At 30.6% G+C, this 21,468-nt stretch overlaps 1 protein-coding gene across 2 annotated transcripts in view; it reads right to left on the bottom strand.

The window, feature by feature from the left end:
• Nucleotides 1-21,197, bottom strand: part of LOC145304022 (uncharacterized) — a 528,912-nt gene extending 507,715 nt beyond the window's left edge. For both annotated transcript variants that reach the window (XM_080145773.1, XM_080145774.1), the window contains exon 1: nt 20,768-21,197. In XM_080145773.1, the coding sequence (XP_080001899.1) occupies nt 20,768-20,820 (53 nt within the window). In that variant the 5' untranslated portion in view covers nt 20,821-21,197. The remainder of the gene's footprint in view (nt 1-20,767) is intronic.
• Between the last annotated feature and the right edge of the window lie 271 nt (nt 21,198-21,468).

Below are 21,468 nucleotides of genomic sequence, written 5' to 3'. Positions count from 1 at the left end.
GTTAATTTAGGCATGTTAGAACAAGAAGCATCTCTATAATCAAGTCCTAAAAATATAAGTATGTCCATAAACAAAACTATCATGTAATTAAGTAGTATTTCAGCAATTTACTTTAAATTTTGTTTCGACTTTTATATATTTATATTCTGATTATTCAGTTCTTATACTCTAAAAGTAATCATGTTCGTCTTCCATTTCAGAGATTCGCTTTTATGGGTGTTGTCGTCCTTTAAAGATATATAAGGCCATTAAATAATCTTGTCGTGAAAATTTCAAAAGCTACTTTGGAAAAGCTAACCAAAATGCGCTTAAATTTATTTTTGCGCTATTTCTGTGATGGCTCTTATCAATATGCACAAACAGGGACTGAGCAGCCAGACGGTTAGCCGTTAGCTGCCGTATATTATGTAGTTGAAAATATAAGTGGGTAGTTTTTTTTCCTGAGCTTAACCCAGGTGTGATAGCCTAACCTAAAGTCGGTGCCCTAACCCTACGTAGCTATCCAGTGCCCAAAGTAACCTAACCTAAATAATAAAGTAAAAACCTTTACCCCCACCTTAATTTGCAATCTTTTCAAAATAAAGGGGGGGGGGTATCAGTACTCAACAAGGTTCTTTGTGTGAAATCGCCGACAGCTCCATAAAGAAAAAGAATAATTCTTGTGCTAATATTTCTATCACTCCTTGAAAAAATGCATATTTTTTAATAGATTTGTCAAAACGAATATGCAAGACAAACTCAAAGCAAGGGATATAACCCATTTGAAAAAAACTTTTGACCTAAGTTACATTTAATTGCAAAAATATATATTTTAGTTTAATAATTATCATTTATAAAATTACCAAACTATTATTTTCAATTGTCATATCCTTCTATGTAAATTTAATTCTTTCATAATTATGCAACGAAAAATTTTAGAAATATACCATGGATATAGGGATAACACAATTGACGATAGAATTAACCTTTCAATTTTGAAATTAGATTAATAAACTTTAGGAAAAAAATGGGGTGTTATTAATTTTGCAATATTGTCCTCTCCCTCCCTTATAAATAAGAATATGCATAGTTTTACAATATTATTTTCCTTAACAATATTGGTGTTTTAACATACAGTTTAAAATATCCTTTTATCCTATTATATAAAGTAGTAAGGATTTTTGTTTCAACTAAAAATTTCAATAAGTACAGAACCAATTGACTTCTCTTTTTGAAAAAAGCTTAACATAGGTCCAAGGATTGTTTTAAGCTTTATGATTTTTAATTTGAGTCTTGGTAAGCTTTTAGTCTATCACAGTCCCTTCACTAATTCGGATACAAAGCCCATAGATGCTAGGGCCGTAGCCGTTAGTATAACGTAAGGTATTTTGGTCTTGTCTGCCAAGATATCGCTAACTACTAAAACAAATAAGTTTACCCTTTTGAGCTTTACATAGGTCCCAGTATGGGGTTTTCTCTCCATTTTTCTAATATAAAAAATGTTATTCTTGGGTCACAGCTGCTATTACTTGTAAATATAAAGATTGAAGATTGTTGTTAGGGATGTGTCACACATAACGGCATACTAGAGATATTAAAATTCAGACGAGTAAGAAAATAGAATACATATTTTAGGTTTAGTAATGAAGTTTTCAAGTTATAGAATGTCATATCCAATGAATACCTACGTCCTACACTATAATTCGACATATTCTTTCTCTATTTAAAAGATTTTAATTTATAAATACATTTGTGTGGTTCACTTCTTTTGAATGTTGTCATCACTGTTTAGTTTTATTAAATTTTAATTTTTATAAAAACACTTTAGCCAACAATTTTGAGTGTGTGCAAAAAAAATTGCAATATAGTGTGCATACAAAACCGCAAATATGAATATTTTTTTTCTTATCAGAAAACAAACCTATTTAGCCCATCATAACTAGAGTTATGGCGATAATAAGTCGACTATAATGACGACTTCTAAAAAAAGCTGATATTATGTCAAAAAATCTTGTACTTAAATATGTAAGGGAGCTTTAAAAAATCAAGGATATTGCATTTAAAAAATCTGTTTTACCCATACAAAGTAACCTCCCCCTCTTTTAGGTTTTCTTGGGGCGCCCTGTCCCTGGGTTCTGCAAATAGAGGGCAGGGTCAAAATGCAAATTAAAACGTCACACTACGAGAATCGTGCAAAAAAGTTTTGACAACCATTTTATTTTGAAAATTTATACACTATGTACCTACTTTCTATGTAATATAACATATTAAGAGATATGGCTTTTTATGATTTAGATTTATTAATTTTTAAAGATTTGTAAATAATATTTATTGTATGAAGCACAAGATCTCTAAAACAGTTAAACTGTTTTCTCACTTCAATTCACGGAAAGGCTTTAACTATTTTTAGGGGTGTGTCTAGCGTTTATGCCCAAGTATACCAGGGGCGAAGCTGCTTCTTATTATCATCCAAATATATTCCATTCCATACATTGCTAAAATACAATGTCATTTTTAAAGAATATCATAAATTTGATTATTTGCTAGACAAAATTTGAAAACAATTTGTTCAGCATTTTTTTAGCACATATAAGCTAAAAAAGGATACATACATACATATATGATGCACATACTATTTCCCTTTCCTTCTTAGCTTACTTTTTTTTGCAAATGCTGCGCCTCTAACTAGTTCCTTTATTTTGACAGGATATTTTTAGCTATAATTGGAGACGCTTCATGCTGATTCCTGTATTAATTAGGTATAATTTGATAGCCATTGCCAAAATGTTTACAAGAAAGTCCGGAAAACATGATGATATGTTAACTTCCTTATTCTCATATTCATTTGTTTTTGGAATTTTGATCCCTAGTCCGATAAAGAATAATGTTATGTGAGAATCACCTCTGTAAAAGAGTATTAAGTCATAATTGTTCAACTATTCAGTATCCTATATTTCAGTTATCCTTCATTGTTGGTTTCTATTCTTAATTGCTTTCGTGGATTTTTCTTCGTTCCTTATAATTTAACAAGAAAACATACCTAAAATTAAATTAAAGATTAATAAAAATTCATTAGAAACCTTTCAATAGATTTCAATAGATTTTTTTTGCAAAAATTATCATATTTTTTTTAGAAATACTTTTCAACTACGGAAGCGATATAAAATATGATTTAAAATATAAATATGTAGATAATATACAAAGTTTTAAAAGACATTAACACAAGAATGACTATGTCCATCTTTTTAAAATGGTCTTATTTTCTTAAAGTTAGAGTAAGTTAGGTTAAGTAAGGGTTATGAGAGTGCTAGAGCTTTCCGCAGGGGCAAGAAACTTTTGTGTAGCTTTTTTTATCTAATACAAACTTTCTGGTAACAATAGATTGGCTACGCTTTCTAAATTGTTTCTTGTTGCTAAAGGAATCCTCATGCCAAGTTTGAAACAGAAAGAACAATTATAACATGCCTAAATTAATGATATGAGGCAATAAACACAACTACAAATTATCAGTAGAGTAGCTTTGCTTCTAAAACATATAAAGTCATTAAAAAAGGTTTTATTGTTGGTCAAAATGACCACAATATTTTTAGACCAAATGTCTACGTGATGGAGATATAATGGAGGATTTTGAAAATCAACAAGGACATCTGTATCATCAGTATATAGCACAGCAAAACATATAATATGACAAAACATTTATTGGTCGTCTATTAAATATTTCTATTCTGAAATCATAAATGTGCATATAAATTGGGCCAAGGCATTCCTCATTAAATTTCTATTAATTAGGATATGACATAGTACCAGTAAGTTCAATGTTCAACATCTTTAGTTTGAAACTACAGCCTAATCGTTTTGACAATTAAGTAAAATAGTTTTTATTTTTTACGATCTCAGTTCCTTTTATTACTGGCTACGTGATAGTTTAGGGTCAACTAAGTAACCACTAAAAGTTCATTTTTTTCTGAGGAAAAATAAAAAAATAAAGAAAAAAATATGAATAAATAGATGATTTTTTTAATTAACGACTTCCAATCAGTCCCAGTCAGCCGCGCGGCTGCAGCAACCCTCATTAACGCGGATTTAAAGAAACTAAATCCACAGCCGAACTAATCCATGCTTCTTAGACAAAGCTGCAGTTGCAACCGCAACAACCCGCGCAGATTCTATAAAGCTTGGTGTCGCCACAGCCGCAATTAGCCGCAGACGCAGATTCAACCTCATCCGCCATTCGCCACAGCCAAAAATATACCATAAAAAAGTTGGATCATGGAAAGAAAACGAAGAAGCGGATTTCGTCGTATCCTATTTCTAGCCCCTGCAGGGGCCTATAACCCTGCGGGGCATACTTCCTATAACATTTGAATAAGCTAACCTAACATAAAACAACCTATCAAAAACTACTGTGAAAATGTGACGAGACCAGCTACTTCGTTTTCTTTCCATGCTCCAAAAAGCTAAATTTAAGCACACATATTGTAATCTATCCAATTACTTGAGTATAATTCTGTCCCAAAAATGACAAAGAAACCAATTAAAAAACATCCTTCAAAACATATTTTTCTAAAGGCTTAAAGTTGGCTTGACAATATATGTAGTTTAAGTTGATATTAGACAAAATAATTTTAGAATTATCAAATAGTTTTCACTTTGTCAACTAATGCTAAATATGTCAAATTCTGTCTTAGGTAGCTGGAATTTTTGCTGAAAAAATTATTTCAATTATTTCATTATATACCAAAACTGGAAACTGTAAGGTTGTCCAGTAAAATCTTGTAAACTGCTAGACCGTTCATTCTGTTAAATTATTTTTTTTAGCATTTGTTAATGCCACGTTTAAAGTTGTCTAAAAGAATTTTTAGCTATGCTACTCTAAAACTCCTCTAATACGTATGTATATCCCTACGCTTATCTTAATAGAATCATTAGAGCGCCACAATGGCCTATTGATCACCAACCAATCCCCCCCCCCCACTCTCCTTATTTAAAACCCTTTGCGTTGTAAGGGATAAAGGGTTTAGAAAAAACTAAAAGTGTTTTTTTTAAGAGGATTATTGTTGAATAGGACAGAACAATGGATGTTAAAATAATTTTCTACCCAAATATAAAAGGTCTTTAACTTTAAATTTTGGGGGAAGAGAAATGTTTTAAGACTGAATTTTGATTTTAGAAGGGAAATGAAAATAGATGATAACTTAGTCTATAAATTTAAAGAAGTATTATACGAGAAATTAATAATAAATATTCAGCCTAGCAAAGAATTGGAAGCAAATGGATAAATTAAAAATGAAACTTATTGCCTTATTCCCTTTTTTATGTACACTATAAAGAGCTTCAAAAATTGTAGACTATTCTAACCACCTATGACCCCTCCCTTCCTGAAATTTTACCAAAGACTGTTTTATCCTCCACCTACCTATCAATGCATTTATACTCTAGCCCCCTTTTTCCAACTTCACGACTTCTGCAAAATTTTATGCGGATTTTTTGCAACTTTGCTTTTTGTTGCGAGGAAATGTATAGGCAAGGCATGGTTGGCCGGGAGCTGCAGTTTTGTTTACACTCCAAGATAAATTATGGTTTAAAACACAAGAATAATTTAGTCCATAACCAGCGCATTAACTTCCTTATATAAAAGTAACATGTTGTTTATCGGTCTATGTGAGAGTCTTTTTATGTAGTGATAAATGGTTCTTCTTTACATTAGAGCTTCTTATAGATCCATAGAAGATTTATTTCAATTTGGGCAGAGGGGGTCCTCCACCCAAGACAAATCGCAATTCGAAAAAAATACCTAACTTAAAAGAAGAATTGTTTTCTTTTACTTGTTAATTTAACCCTATAAAGCTGCTTTCATTACAAAAATCAAGGAAGCCTTATCAAATTATGCACCTATTTTATTTTTTTAGATGGATAAAATTAATTTAAATCTTCTTGAATTTTAAAGATGAACTACTTCGATTTTGAGAGTGTTTTGAAATAGTTTCCAATATTGAAGAGATTAGAGGGGGGGGGGGGGGTGTATTTACAAGCCTATCCGGAAATAGAGTTAAACTCACGACAGTTAAAGGAATTAAAATTTATACTCCATTTCAAGCGGCGATATAGAAGTCATATTATACTTTCAAAACAAACTTAAGAACAAATTCTCTTCGAAGCTTCGTCACGTAGGTCGTAATGTACTTTGAGAAACAAATCTGAGTACAAACTCCCAATGGAGAGGCGTCACGGAGGTCATAATATACTTCTAGAAACACATTTGAGTACAATCTTTGTCTGCTGATAATTTATGTCTGTATCAATACGATTTTTCTCGGCCTCGATATTAGAGTTGAAACATTTAGAATATCCATGGATATTTTAACATAAATATAATTAAGGCATATTGGAATCGTCATATAGATTTCATACCTCGTTTAAGGATTTCTATAACAATTAGGTACAATTTGAAACTAAAATCGGTTAAGTAAGGCATCAATATAACGAGGGAGGGTACAATAGGATGTTTATTACACTAGTTTTATGATAACATTTCTTATTCGTTGGCTTAACAATTTTGAGGCTTTAAGTGAATTTTGATTGATTAATTCATTAAGTTGAGTGTTCAAACGTTCCAACCACTAATTGTAATCTACAGAAGGAGTAATTTTGTGTATCACAATTTTGTCTTATCCCTTTAGATCTCTGATACTCTATGTACTTTAATTCAATTGTACCAAAAAAATTTTTCTCTTTTTTATTATTTTGGTGAATAATTTAGTATAACATTGAAAGCGTGTAGTCATGGTTATCGTGGTTATTCTAATAGAGTCCTATAATTAGAGTGTCAAATTTGCTTTAGTTATCCAGTTTACTACCAGTGAAAAATGTTATATAACAAGGATGACAACTTCCATAAAAGCAAAGTTAACAAATCAAAGGGTAAGAAAAACGAACAATGAAATGTGAGTAATTAGAAATAAATATTTCAAAAATCAAATAAATAGGATTATTAGATCATGAATTAAAATTAAACAAGCTAATAATCATCATATTCAATAATCATACTGACTTTCTGGTATTGAATAAAGAGGTGATATGAGTTATGAGTTGTACAAAACTGGAACAGGAATCACCTTGCCAAATTTTAAATTGATATGACAATTCTAACATGCTTAATTTTACAGTAAGAGCTATCCGTTACAACGGACGGACGGACCCTTAATTTAGAAAAGCCGAATAGCAAAAAAGTTTACTTATGTGTACATTGTTATTTTTACCCCTATTCCTATACTTGAAAACTCTATGTAATATATTCTATACAGTTTCTTAATAAATCATACTTATTTTCTTATTCTTAGTTATCTATTGAGCGTTAAGGAGTATGGTGATTATATAAGTTTGAATTTTTTAAATTAATATTTTTTACTCAATTTTTAGGTATTTTATGAGGTAAAGCATTAATTTATATTTTTAACTCTCTTCTTCGTATTTTTAACGATTCTGTCCAAACGACTAAGCTAATATTACTTGATATATGTACTTTTACAAGTAACAAAAAAAATATAAATTGCTAAAATTACATATAACTTAATGTTCTTTTAATTTTAATGAAATTAAGAACAAATAGTTTGAAAAACATTCTAACTTTAAAAATTTGCAATTTTTGTTAAATTGTTGACAAGTATTTCTAGAAAATCAAGTATGAAAACATCCATAAAAGCGAAGCTCTGAAACGGTAGGACAAACGAACTATAACACTTGTAAAATATGTTGAAAAACTATTTGAATACAGGATACTGTTTAAGGACACACTTACTTTTTTAGGACTTGATTATAGAGATGCTTTGCTTATAACATTGTACTTTATTGTCCTAGGAATCAGATCAAATCAGATCAGATCAAACGGATTACTACATCACATAAAAATTTATTGTTCAAAAAGTTAAAAATTAACTTGTTTAAAATGGACGTACGGACATTCTGGTAACGATTATAGAGTTGCTAGGCTTTCTAAATCGTACCTAACTACTACAGGAATCACCATGCAAAGTTTGAAACCGATAGGACAATTTTAACATGCCCAAATTATCGAAAAAAGATATCCTTTAAGTACGGACCGACCCTAATTATAGAAAAGCTTTGCTTTTTAAAACCACACACAATTTTTTACAAGTAGAAGTGCGACCATAGTTGGATAATAGCTGATCCACTAAAAAAAGTTACATGAATAATATTAAATGTCTGCTGAAAGTAATTATTTATAAATTAGTCTACAACCTCTACAAACTTTATATGCATTGTAATGTACAGAAAGAAGGAAAAATTAAAATACGTGATTTTACTTGAATTTAGTCACAAAATAATGATAATTATGCCAAGTTTTAAAGCAATCAAACAATTCTTTTTGTGTCAAAACTCAATGGTTATAGCGTGGAGAAATTTTTTACACCCCTCTTGCAATAAAATCGAAAGGGGTGTAAAAGCTGCTTTTAGTATTATTATTATATTCAAATTTCAATAGGTGGAGTTGTATATCATCAGGGGGGTGTAGAGGGGTGTGAGACTATGGGTATTTGAATGTGTCATGTATGTATTGCTTGAATTTATGTGTACTAGTCTGTGTGTGTGTGTGTGTATCCTATTATATAAAGGACTAAAGATTTTTGTTTGTATTTCAAGATTTTAACGACTGAACTTAATGATTTCTCCATTTTATACAGGCTTTACTGCATGCACTGTATTAGATTTTAGCTATTTTTTCTATAGAATCATGCTAACAGCTTTACCGATATGGTTCTTCTTTACAATGTAGCTTCTCATGGGTATTGGGACGGTTTATAACTATTTTTGGGGGAGGCTAACATCACCCAACCTATAGAAATTGCCACTAGAATTAATGACCCTCCCCCACCCTCGAATTTTTTTTTCAAAATCTAACAATAATAATGGAGGGTGGTCAACTTAATCCTTAATCCACCTCATGTGTCCAGGCCTCTAGGAGCGTAGTCGCTGTAGAGAAATTAAGAAATAACTTGAATGGTACGAACTTATTATTGTTCTTATGAATATTTAATAATATGTTTGATATAGTACGTCCATGTATTCATTTTATAGTTATTTATTTAATTTTTTCAATGCACTTGTATTTATAAAACAAGGATAATACTGTTTGTGAATAACTCAGCCACTATAAAACGGAGTGGGGACAAAACACCTAATTTAAAAATACCTAATCAAAAAATACCTAATTATATAAATGTCTAATGTGACAAAACACCTAATTTAAAAATCAAAAAATATAAAATACCTAATTTTAAAAAATCCTAATCTGTGACAAATACCTAAATTTAAAAGTAACAGGAACTTCATTTGTGTGTCTACGGTAAATAACTAACATTATTGGTTATTGGTACTTCAGTAATGCTCTGTATGATATGAAATTTATATATTTTAATATGCATCTACTCTATAACTTACTTTGTCCGTCTGTAAAATACATTTACATAGACTGTTGGAAGGGTGTGTTTGTGTTTAAGGGTCTGTTGAATAGTATGACTACTTTTTAAACAATTTTTCTTATATATATATATTTAGACACGGGTTAGTTTTTTTTAACATTTTATTTATGGAAGACAATTGTTTCACTATTAAATAGATCACCAGTTCCAATTAAGATGTATAAAATAAGAGTTTAAAAAATTTATGTCTTTGCATTTTAAACAAGGAATGCAAGATCCATAAAAACTAAGCTAAAAAGATCACACAATTTGATAAATGAACATTACTATGCTTTCCTAAAAACTGAAATTGTAGGGTCGACTTACTTCTCCCTCTTCCATCAAGAGCCTTCTTAGGGGCGTAGCCGCAAGCAAATCAAAAAGTAAATTTTTTTTATGTTTTCAACTTTACGTAAACTAAAATGATATTACTAATAAAAAAAAGACCACCTTAACAGAAAAGTGATTAATTTTCTGAAAAACAATATGGTAAGGTCATAGAATATACTAGCGACTACGCCCCTAGAAGCCTTGAAAGAGGGTTGGGTATTATATTATTGTCATGGTTTTAATAAGGAGTAACAAAGAAATTGTTTAAAGAGGGGAATAGGCTATTTTTCCAGGATAGATTACTTTTTTGGAGAGTGGTGATGCCCTCCCTAAAAAATACTTATAAACCTTCCGAAGACATATGAAAAGATTCACTTTAACGGCGAACCCTTTTGGTTCAGCGGTTAGCGAGATAATCATGAACACAAGACAAACAAACATCTTTGTGCTTTTATTTTTTCAAATATTTATTTCATATTAAATGATTCTGTCTTTGAATGGACCGTATAGACTGCCTTCAAACCTATTTAACATAAAATTATCATATTTTCTAGCATGCGATTATACGGACTAATATCAGTTAGATTTAGTATTGAGGTAGTAAATAATTGTAGAAATACTGGAAAGTTGGTGCAAGACCTTTCCTAATAATGCCCCTTTATATTTGCAATGTGATTATATGGACTGATATTAGTTAGATTTAGTATTGAGGTAGTAAATAATTGTAGAAATACTGGAAAGTTGATGCAAGACCTTTCCTAATAATGCCGCTTTATAATTGCAATGCTTTTATATGGACTGATGTTATGTGAGGTAGTAAATAGTTATAGAAGCATATAGCGCAGGAAATCTTTGCAAAACCTATCCTAGATTTATGGTCCTACCCCAAACGTAGGAGTCCCAAAGGTCGGAGTGGACAAACACAGGAGTCCCAAACGAATGAGTCCCAAACGTCGGAGTGAACATTGCTTAAGTAAAACCTTGGAGTGTCCGCTATTTTAACCTAACCTAACTAAAAAAAATAACGGGACCGAGGGGGGAGGGTTTGTATAAAAAAATTCAAAATTGAAAAAAGAATTGTAACCAACATGTCAACCCAAAATTTTGGATAATGTGGTTATAAAACTTTGGGTACCAGTGTAATTAAAAATCTAATGTCTCCTTTCTCCCTGAAAACATAAATTGTACAAAAACGCAGTGCCCAATGTTGGGTATGCCTATCTAAAGCCGGTGATGTATAATCAATCAAAAATTTGAAAAAAGAAAGCAGCCAAGAAAATCTGTGTAGAAAGTCTTGTAATGGGTGTTCACGCACAGCAGTAAGCAATTTTTTAAGCTGATTTTAGCATAAATGCTAAATTAGAACCATAATTTTTGGCTATAGTAAAATAAACTGTAAATTATCTGCCCTTGATCTATTTTTTGTTTTACCATTTAAATCTCGCTAACTTCTGTACTGATTTAGTTTTCCATTTTATTCAAGCTTGACGAAGTTCACAAAAAGATTGCAGGAGATTAAATTTTAACACTTTAAGTATTGGGATGGTTTTAGGCTATTTTTCAGGCCCATTTTTTAATTTATAGACCCAAATATTTATAATTTTAATAAAATCAATTGATACAATCCATAAAATCTACAAAATTTAATATAATATGCTATTTAAAAAATTAACTAGAATGGAAAAAACGCGGCATCATGCATATTTATCATCATGTCTATAGCTTGGTAAAACATGGTATCGCTGCATTTGTACCTTTAATCATCATACATTTTATTCAACACACAATTTTGAAAACTTTATAAAGTATTCCATTGTAGAAAAAAAGGTTTTTAAAAATTTTGGAATTTTTAGCAAAGCTAACAAATTCAAACAATGAAGGCGTAATTAAAGAAAACAATAAAATTCCGTCATCTATCTCTAAGAATAGCCAAGAACAACATGGTTTTGGAATGGTAATTCCAACAACAATAAGACACAATGTAACAAGCAAAGCATCTGTATAATCATCTCAAAACGTTAGCACGTCAATATAAAGTATCAAATGACATATTTATATCAAATTTAATTGTATCACACTATGTTGTTTGTCATTGTTAGTTTCTCTGTCTGATTTATTGAGCTTCCCCTTTATGGAAGTTGTCATCCTTGTTATTCGTTGGAATTTCCCAATTTTCTTTATTTAAAAACCCACCTAAAATACATAAAAACATAATTAATTGGTAAATGTAACGTCATATATAAAGTAAATACAATAAATTTCACTCGATTATTATATTTTTGTAGGATCAACAGTTCAGAATCAGGGCTAGGCAGCCTAATCTGTGTTCATTCGATATTTTGTTTAAATTTAAAAAAGACTTTTTGACCCGACTTATATTATACAAAAAACCTTCAAATTAACTAACGTCTTACCACTAAGGAAAAAATTTAAATTCTATTTAAAGCCGAGTAGCCTTTTTATCAAAATTTTCAGACAATATGCATCCGAGCCATTTTATACTTAATTAGAATGCTAGATTTTTGTTTTGAAGTCGACCTAATATAGATATTATATTAGGTATTAGGATTCTTTTTCTAGAAAAAGGCAAATAATCAACAGAGTTAATTTTTTTGTAATTTTCATTTTTTTCAAATCAAATTTTATATTTGAATAAAAAATTAAGTTTTGTGGTTTTGAAATAAATTATAAAATTTTACTTTTTCTCATTTTTGTTGTCTGATGTGGTTTTTCCCCTTCGCAGCTCTTTCCCGTAATTTTTATAGTAGCGCAACTTCTATATAACTATATTAAGTCCATTTTTTGCCTTATTCTTTCGATGGTTAATCAACAATAAACTTTTAAATTTCTTTTTTTTTCTCTTTTAATCTCTCTCTCTCTTTTTCTCCTCTCTATGTCGCTCTATCACTTTTCAAATGATCAATCCTATTATATAAAGTAGTAAACGTTTTTTGTTTGTCCCGAAGGATCTCGCTAACCGCTGAACTGATATTGTTATCCTTTACAGTGAAGCTTCTTATAGGTTCTGGGAGGGTTTTAAACTATTTTTGGGTAGGGTGTATTCACCCTTCTCCTCCGCAAAAAAAAAGAATTTTTAATCTTTTAAAACTCAAATTTAAAATGGGATGAGGTCGACTTTTCCCCCTCCTACCCTAAGTGCCTCTAGAGGCTTCTAGGGGCGTAGCCGCTAGTAACTCAAATAAAGTAATACAAATACTGCTGTGTTACAGTATCTTTTCGTTTTTTTATTAAATATTTCGGGTAAGGTCCCTTTCGTGACAACGCCTCTTAACATATTTTCACATCAGATTTTCTCTCATTTCTAGCCCCTGCATGGGGTTCTAACCCTGCAAGGCCAATTGCCTAACCCTGCGGGGTAATCTCATAACCTAACCTAACCTAAACTTATCAAAAGCCACTATGAAAATTCGAAGAATGGCCCCTTAAGAGGCGTTGTCACGAAAGGAACTATATCCAATATTTCTTTATTGTTTTTGGTGCTCTACTTATGGGAATTGTCATCCTTGTTTAGTTTATCATTGCTATATAATGATTTATTATGACGACGCTATCAGAAAAAGAGACAGCTATTAAACATTTATTGTAGGAATATTTAAATACAGCTTAAATCCCACCCACTGTATATACAAAGTTTTCCTGTAAAGTATTGAGATCATCCTAGCAGTTTTAAGAGAAATTTTAAAAATACTCTAAAACCATTAAGGGATCTATCTGAAGCTTACATGAAATTAAGAGCCTAATTGGTTCAGCGGTTAGCAAGAATATAAAAAGCCTTATGTTGACATTAAAATATTGGTCATACTATAAATCTCGAAATAACAGAGCAGTGATTTTAACAGGGTAATATTAGATTTGATTACAATGATACATATTTCCACGGATCTTCAGGGAAAAGACAATCAACGATAATAGTTATTTCTCGCACGATGCTAGACATAGTTTTTTTGTATGGATGAGAACCGGTTCATATCCACCGAATTTGAATGAATACGAGAAATTAATTTACATCTCCAATGCGGATAAATCAAATTATACCCTTTATGTAAATGAAAATATTTGGTTGGACAATTCTAGTTAGGAACTAAACAAATAAAACTTAATAGAAGTTCCCACAGTTTAAAAACGTTAAAAGCCACTGTAATTTATAGTCTAATATCCCCTCTCTCCCTGCATTTTTCAACTGTCCCTTTTCCCTGAAATTCTCCAAGGTCAAAAATTGACATATTAATTATGGGATAAAGAAAATTATTATGTTAGAAAATAATTTAACATTCAGCAGACAATATTAGAAAGGTTTTAAGTTTTACTTTGGCGATGTATAATAAATAGGATTTTTCATCAACAAATTAACCTTAGAATAGGCAATCATCCCCCAACTCCTATTATCAAATGCATACAGAAAAAGCAGAAATCTTAAAATGAAATAATTTGCAATACTTTATCAACTGTTTCTCATATTACTTATTTCTTTCTCTTTTTACAATAAACTACGTGCGTAATGTTCATGGATTGAGGGGACATTTGACTGTAAATTACTCTGGTATCCAAAGTTGTACAACCACGTTATTATATTCATTGACTTTAAAAAATTGAATGAATTTTGATTAGATGGTTCAAACATTACAGCAAATTATGGTAATCTACAGAAAAGTTAGTTATATATCATACTTGGTAATGCACATCAATTTATCGTCCATTGTCTTATCCCTTAAGATCCCTGAGAATGTTTGTTTGTGTGCGTACGACGCGCGCTATTAAATTTCATTGAATAATTGCTTCATCATAATTTCACTTGTTGCGTTGCAGCGAAGATTCTCTATAATTGGGGTTAGTCCGTAAGTCCATCCATAAAGGATAGCTATTAACGTTGATTAAGGCATGCAAGAGCGTAGCAACTCCTTAAAGTATGGATTCCTAGGACCATTAGGTATAAAATTAATAGCGAAGCACCTCTATTATCAAATCATGATTGTAAGTATGTACATATAAAGAATTTACACAATTATGGCAATAAACAAAATTAAACTTTATTTGATTAAAATAATTGCTTGAAAATTTTTACTTGCTTTTTATTGAATCAACCAATCGAAATTCAATAAAAGTATCCAAACTTTTAAGAGACGAATGAGATAACTAGGTACAATTTGTAATTTAAATTCCAATGACCCCTCCCTTCCTAAAAAAATCTTACATACATAGTTGAATACATACCCCATGACTTGAAAGAATTAAGAATTCTAGGAAGTATAAATGTTAGTTGCTAGTTTCTAGAATCATTAACCATTTCAATTGTTTAACTATGTACCTAGTTAATTACACAATGTGCAGGGATCGTAAGGGATAAGACAATTGATCTACATCACCAATTCAGATAAACAAAATTATCCTTTCTATAGAACAAAATTATTGTGAAAGTTAGTTTACTACAAGTTTAGAATCAACCCATAACAATTACTGAAAAGTCTTAAAAAAAATAATAGGAAAATGTGTTTATAAAACTTTGGGTACCAGTGTATTTTACAGTCCAATGTCCTCCCTCCTCCCTGACAATACGACTACTTTAGTAGATTCCAGATTGTTAAGCATAATTACTTTTTTAACAGATCAAAAATTAAGTATAAGAAAAGGAAGTTAATTAAAAAATTGACATCATAAGAAACAAGAATGACCATTTTTTTTTTGGGGGGGGGGGGAGACGGGGGTTGAAGTTGGTTAAAAATCTCAATAGGGGAGGTAAAATGCCGCGTGAAGCGCGCCGAAATGTTTTTACTTCTAACCATCAAAATAATTTTTACCCCGGGGGTAAAATTTACCCAGATTTTCCGTGTAAAATTAAATCTAATAGTAAAACAGAATCCTAAGTTTAAAAACATTGCAAAATTGTTTGGAACATTTGCAAAAATAGTCTTGTAATTAATTACACCAACTACGTATGACAACAGCTAAAACCAACAGTAAAATACAACAGCTAATACCAACAGGTCAGAGGAGGGGTCGGATGTGAAAAAGTCATAAAGAAAGGGGGGATGGGAGGTAAACTAGCAAGCTGGGAAAAACATTTTATCAGGGTATGCTAGAATTTCTCGTAATATCCACGTATATTATATCCATTTTTGCATACCAGTGTCGTCTATTTCGCATAAGGAACCATAAATTGTATCTATGTACCTATTTTGTGGAAATATATTAAATTATTGCCAAATATTCAGTTGAATCAACAATTTTATTGCAGTTTATAGTGTACAAAAGCAAAAAGCTAGACAAACTTTTTATGAAAAACCCATATTTATGATGCTAAGCTAAAACATTGTGAATAATCGTCCCTTAAACACTTTTTTTTTGTTGAAAATCTACTTTTTATTAAATAATTCTATAAAAAAAATTGCGATAAAAATTATTTTCTGATTTCGTTGCATTCGAGATTTCAAGGTTTGATATAAAATTCATTTAAATCTATGGTCCGTCATGGCCAAAAAGACACACCCCGAATGTATGTTATGAATAGATGCACCCTAATTGTATAACAGCTTCGCTTAAATAAAAAGTTTGTTCCTAAGTGAATATTTAAACACTTAAAGTATGTTAAGTTTTTTTTGTTTGTCATTAATATGTATGACGGGGTTCCTAGGTTTTGTCTTTAACCAGGGAAAGGTCAAAAAGATAAATTGTACCACTAAACTCTATGAAATCCACTAAAACTTCTATAAACAAATGTTAATCGGGCATAATACGAGTCTTAAACCCCCCCACTAAAAAAAAGCTTAAACATTTATTTAGCAGGTAGTGCCATAATGTAAGTCAAATTGTCGACGTAAATATGAGGCAAACTGAGTTTTATGTCAACACAACGCCTTCACATCTAACAGGGATAACTTGTTTAATTAAATTAAATTAAATTTATTACATTATCCAAGAATTCTTTTTAGATTTTGTTAGATTTTATCTTTATGTGTTAAAAGTCAAGCTTATTACATTCAAGCACTTTTAAAAATACAATTTTAATTTTTATTTTTCACCTAACGGTATTCTTTGGATTATAGGTGGGAGGGGGTGGGGTCTAGCATGATATTAAGTCAATCTATTCCACATATCAAGTTCTATATCATTGTAAAGTGCTATTGCCTTATAGGACTCTAGGGGCACTTGGGGAAAAGGAGAAATGGAGTTTGAAGACGACCCTCCATTTGAATTTTAAATCCTAATAAAATTTTGAAAGATTTTCTAAGGGCAAGTGTGGAGTTAAAATCTCCGACAATATAGTTAAAAAACTTCTCTGGACATATAAGAGGCTTTCTTTAATTCACTCAGACAGACCTGTTACTTTAATATAAGGAATATACAACAATGAAAAATCAAACTGTTTTGATTTGTTAATTTTTATAGTGTGTTTGTACTGAAGAAGTCATTAAGATGGAAATCATGAAAAAAGATACGAGAGAATAAAACAAGTATGAAAACATCCATAGTAGTGAATCTATCAAATTTATATATAGGCATATACAGCAAAGCAATTGGAAGAAAAAAGGTAAGAAGCGATGATCAATGGTCATATAAAATTTCAGCAGCCTATCTTGAACAGTAGCTGAGAAAAACAGTTTAGCAATGTGATTTGTAGAGTATAAACTACAAGTTATTTTTATACAAATTGTTATCCTCTAGAGTATAACAGACATACTGACTGAGTTATAGAGAAGATGCTCATTGATCAGGAAAATCCACCATATATCTTTAATACTACCCGAGTAAATCAAATTTTAAAGAATAAACAAAAGCCTTCTTATCGGATTTCGGATTATTCTCAAGAAACTTCAGCCGCCTATCCTGGAAAGAAGCAGAGAAAATCACTTTACCCTAATCATAGCTGACAGACAGACGGACAAACGTATTATAGAGTGGCTTCGCTACTAAAAAGGCAAAGATATATATAGAGAGATAAAAAGATAGAGAGATAAGTAGAGAATGAAAAATGTTTAATTTGTTTCTCACGAATACAAACAGTTTAGAATATTCTTTTAAAATCATCATTGTATAAAAGTAACTGGATGGTTGTCTGTATATAACGAAGAACCTTGCTTGGAGCTTCTTATATGTCATGGAAAGTTTTAATGCTATTTTTTTGTGGGGGGGGGGGGGGGGGGGTTACAAAAAATCTTCTGAAGAAAGAAATAGGTACTTCCCCAAAATTTTCTAGTATTTAATTTCTAGGACATTTATCCTTATAAGCCAGTGACCAAAGCATTAAAATAGCAATTAGACAAAAAAGGTTTGGTATTTTTAAATTTGTCTGTCACAGTAATAATAGTAAAGCTAAATTTAAATGTGCTAGAATCGTTCTTTTGATTTTAAACTTTACTGTAATAAAAAGAAATTATTTAGAAAGCATAATAGTAACCCTTTACCTAAATCCTAATTTTTAACAAATTTATGTCAGATTAACATATTTATATTTTCTTCAAAAACAGCTCTATTGTGGATGATGTTCTTTTATCATATTCTCTGAATTGATGAGCTTTGCTTTTAAGGGTGTTGGGTTCCTTGTTATTGAGTAGGCTTGCTATTGACTTTAAGATAAATTCGTGACACATATAGTACTCTCTTTTGAGAATTTTCTTTCAAATGAACAACATTACATTCCTAATTGTGTTCGTTTTGTATAAATTATCTATAGATGATACAGATGATTGTAACCCCCCTTCCCCCCACAAACAAATAGTTATACCCCTTCCAACGGCCTATGCAAAGCTACTTTGTAAAAAGAAACTGCCATATCGTTTCACCGTTTAGCGATATTCTTCGGTACAGACAGACAGATGGACTCACATACATCCTGTTACTTTTATATAAGGATTAAACCAACTGTAGGTCGCCGTTTGAACATTGGATAAACGGACAAACTTACAGTCGCTATTTTAAATATAAATGTTAAGGACAGTTATAGTGACTGTATAAATTATCAAACCATTTGTGGGTCATCGTTTAAACATTAGATTAGATAGTCGGACAAATTTTATATCCTGCTTTTTTGAATACTAATGCTTCAGGACAGTTATAGATGTATAGATACTGTATAAATTATCAAACCATTTGTGGGTCATCGTTTAAACATTAGATTAGATAGTCGGACAAATTTTATAGTCGCTATTTTGAATACTAATGCTTAATACACAGTGATATTGCACAAGAAGAATATTTTGCCTAAAGAATGAATCACTAAAAAATTTGGATGATTGATAAGATTTTAGAGTATACAAATTTTAATTTCTAGAAGCAGTATTTAGTTTTAGTGAGGAATAATGCATAACTAACAAGCGAAATAGTTCTAAAACAATATTTGGAGGGCAGATAAAAAGGTCGTCTGAGCGTTGCCACCTCCAAATTCTTGTAGTTTCCAAATATTTTTTTGAATTCATTCAGTTGTTGGTTAATGTTATAGCCGAGTTTTAGTACTTTTGAAGGTCCTAGGACAAACGCAGGAGTCCCAAACGTTGGAGTGGAAAAACGCAGGAGTGGACACTTAACCTAACCTAACCTATTTTAAATCAAACTTTAGGTTTTTTAAATTCCTAACCCCTGCGGGGGGCTTATTCGTATATTCATATCTTAACCTAACCTAATCTGTATAGAAATACTTGCTAGAATTAATATCTTAATACTCCTGCGTTTGTCCACTACAACGTTTGGGACTCCTGCGTTTGTCCTGGAACCCTTTTAAACCATTCTTGGTATACAGGTGTATATCATCTAGAATATAACTTCTTTTAAACCCACAACTTTATAGTCTCTTTAAAATTAATGAAATTTGTTGGGCAGGCAATGCCAACAAATTTTGCCTAGCGGCTTCGGTTTGGTCGCTGCAAATGTAGATAACAATTTTACTACCAGTTTAACAGTATTTCAAAACAAGGACAATTATGTAAATGAGCAGCATAGCAATAACAACCTTGTAAAATAGTTTAAATCGTTAAATTTTTGTAGTAGAAATAAAAAAATACCTTTCTATACAGTCATACAGTTTTAATATAAGTTTATATAAACGTCAAACAAATTTTCTAAAATTATATACTTTTATAATACTAAATATTTTGATATAGTCTTTGGGGTTATAACCCATTTTAAAAAACAAAGCTTCCTTGTAAAAGGAAAATTTTTCATGCCCAGTGTTTGGTAAAGTTTGGTATTTTTAACCATCCTTTTTTACATTAAAGCATAATTGTAAACAAAGAATAAGAGTTTCGTTTTAATCATACTAGCCAACAAGACCATAGCCTCTAAAAATAGCCTAAAACCATCTAAAGACATGTATAAAGTTTCACTGAAAAGTACATCCAATTCGGACCAGTACCTTAGGCTTCAGAGATCTTTAGCTTCAGACAAAAAAAACTTATTATAGGAAAAAAATAAACATAATAATTTGTCCTTTTTATGAACATAGTTGCCCTTGTAATTTAAAATACATTTTAAAAATTTTTACTTTTGTTTTCTGTTTTAAATATCTATAATTAAACTATATTTTTAAAAGGATAATTTTTCCAGATGTGCTTAAACTTTTTGGCAAAAATTAATAATTTTTTTTTTCTTTTATAATGATAAATTGCTCAAAATTTAAATTACTAAAACGATAGTACTTGAAAATCTACAACACATTATTTTCACAAAAATGTTATGCCACTAAAAGTCTACGCAGAATTTTTTTTTATCTAACATAAAATTGCTCTAAATGCAGGATGATGTATTACATTTTTAAACGTTATTATAAATTTTGACATATAGTCCCAGGTATCACCATGTTAAAAATCAAGAAAATAAGATATCTTAAACTTCAAGCAATAAAAAGCTAATTCAAAGTGAATTATACCTTATTGTTTAATCTCAAAGTAACGTTTCATATCGAAAGGAATTTGACGGACGAACAAACTGACAGTAATAAAGAAAAAGCTTCTCTTTTAAAAAAAAATTACCTTATTTGGTCTCTGCCATTAGAACTAACATTTTGTAACGAAGTTATATGCATAGCAACTTTTTATAAATCACATTGTTAATTCACTTATTAATTTGTTAGTAACTTTTTATGTATTTTTATCTTTTTATTATTAATGATATATGTATGTTATATATATAATCACTGTTAGAACTTCTAAGGCAAGTTTCACCATATAAAATACATGCCCATAATTTAAAGGGCTTAGAAATATAGGCCTTTTTTATAAACACAATTTTCACTATGTTTCACATTATTAAGAATTTTTGACAATTTTTTTTAATAAATCTACTGATTATATTATGAAAAATGCGCTAGGCGCGCCTTAAATCACGAAAATCACTATACAACACTATTACGGATGCGATAGCGTATAATCTTACGTTTAGTTCACTAGATTTTGACTTACTAAATATTTAGAGTTAGTGGATGGGGAGGGGTGGGGGGGGGGGGGCGGTGGATTCAACAGGTTTCCCCAACCCCATGCATGCAACACAACCACCCCTGTGTTGATTTTTCCCCCTGCCCCTTTTTTTCTCAACCACAATGACGCACGGCCTGAATTTTAGTGTTCAGTAAAAATTGCTAATAATTTTTTTTTAAAGTTAGCAAAATCAAAAATATTTTTTCGAATGTTTGAAGAAATGAAACAATGAAAGCTCAAACTTTATATAAAATAAT

Source organism: Acartia tonsa, chromosome 13, assembly GCF_053477335.1.
Source record: "Acartia tonsa isolate MP-2025a chromosome 13, ASM5347733v1, whole genome shotgun sequence".
NCBI classification, from domain to species: Eukaryota; Metazoa; Arthropoda; class Copepoda; order Calanoida; family Acartiidae; genus Acartia; species Acartia tonsa.
Note: the sequence above shows the minus strand (reverse complement) of the source record. Positions and strands in the feature narration are given on the sequence as shown.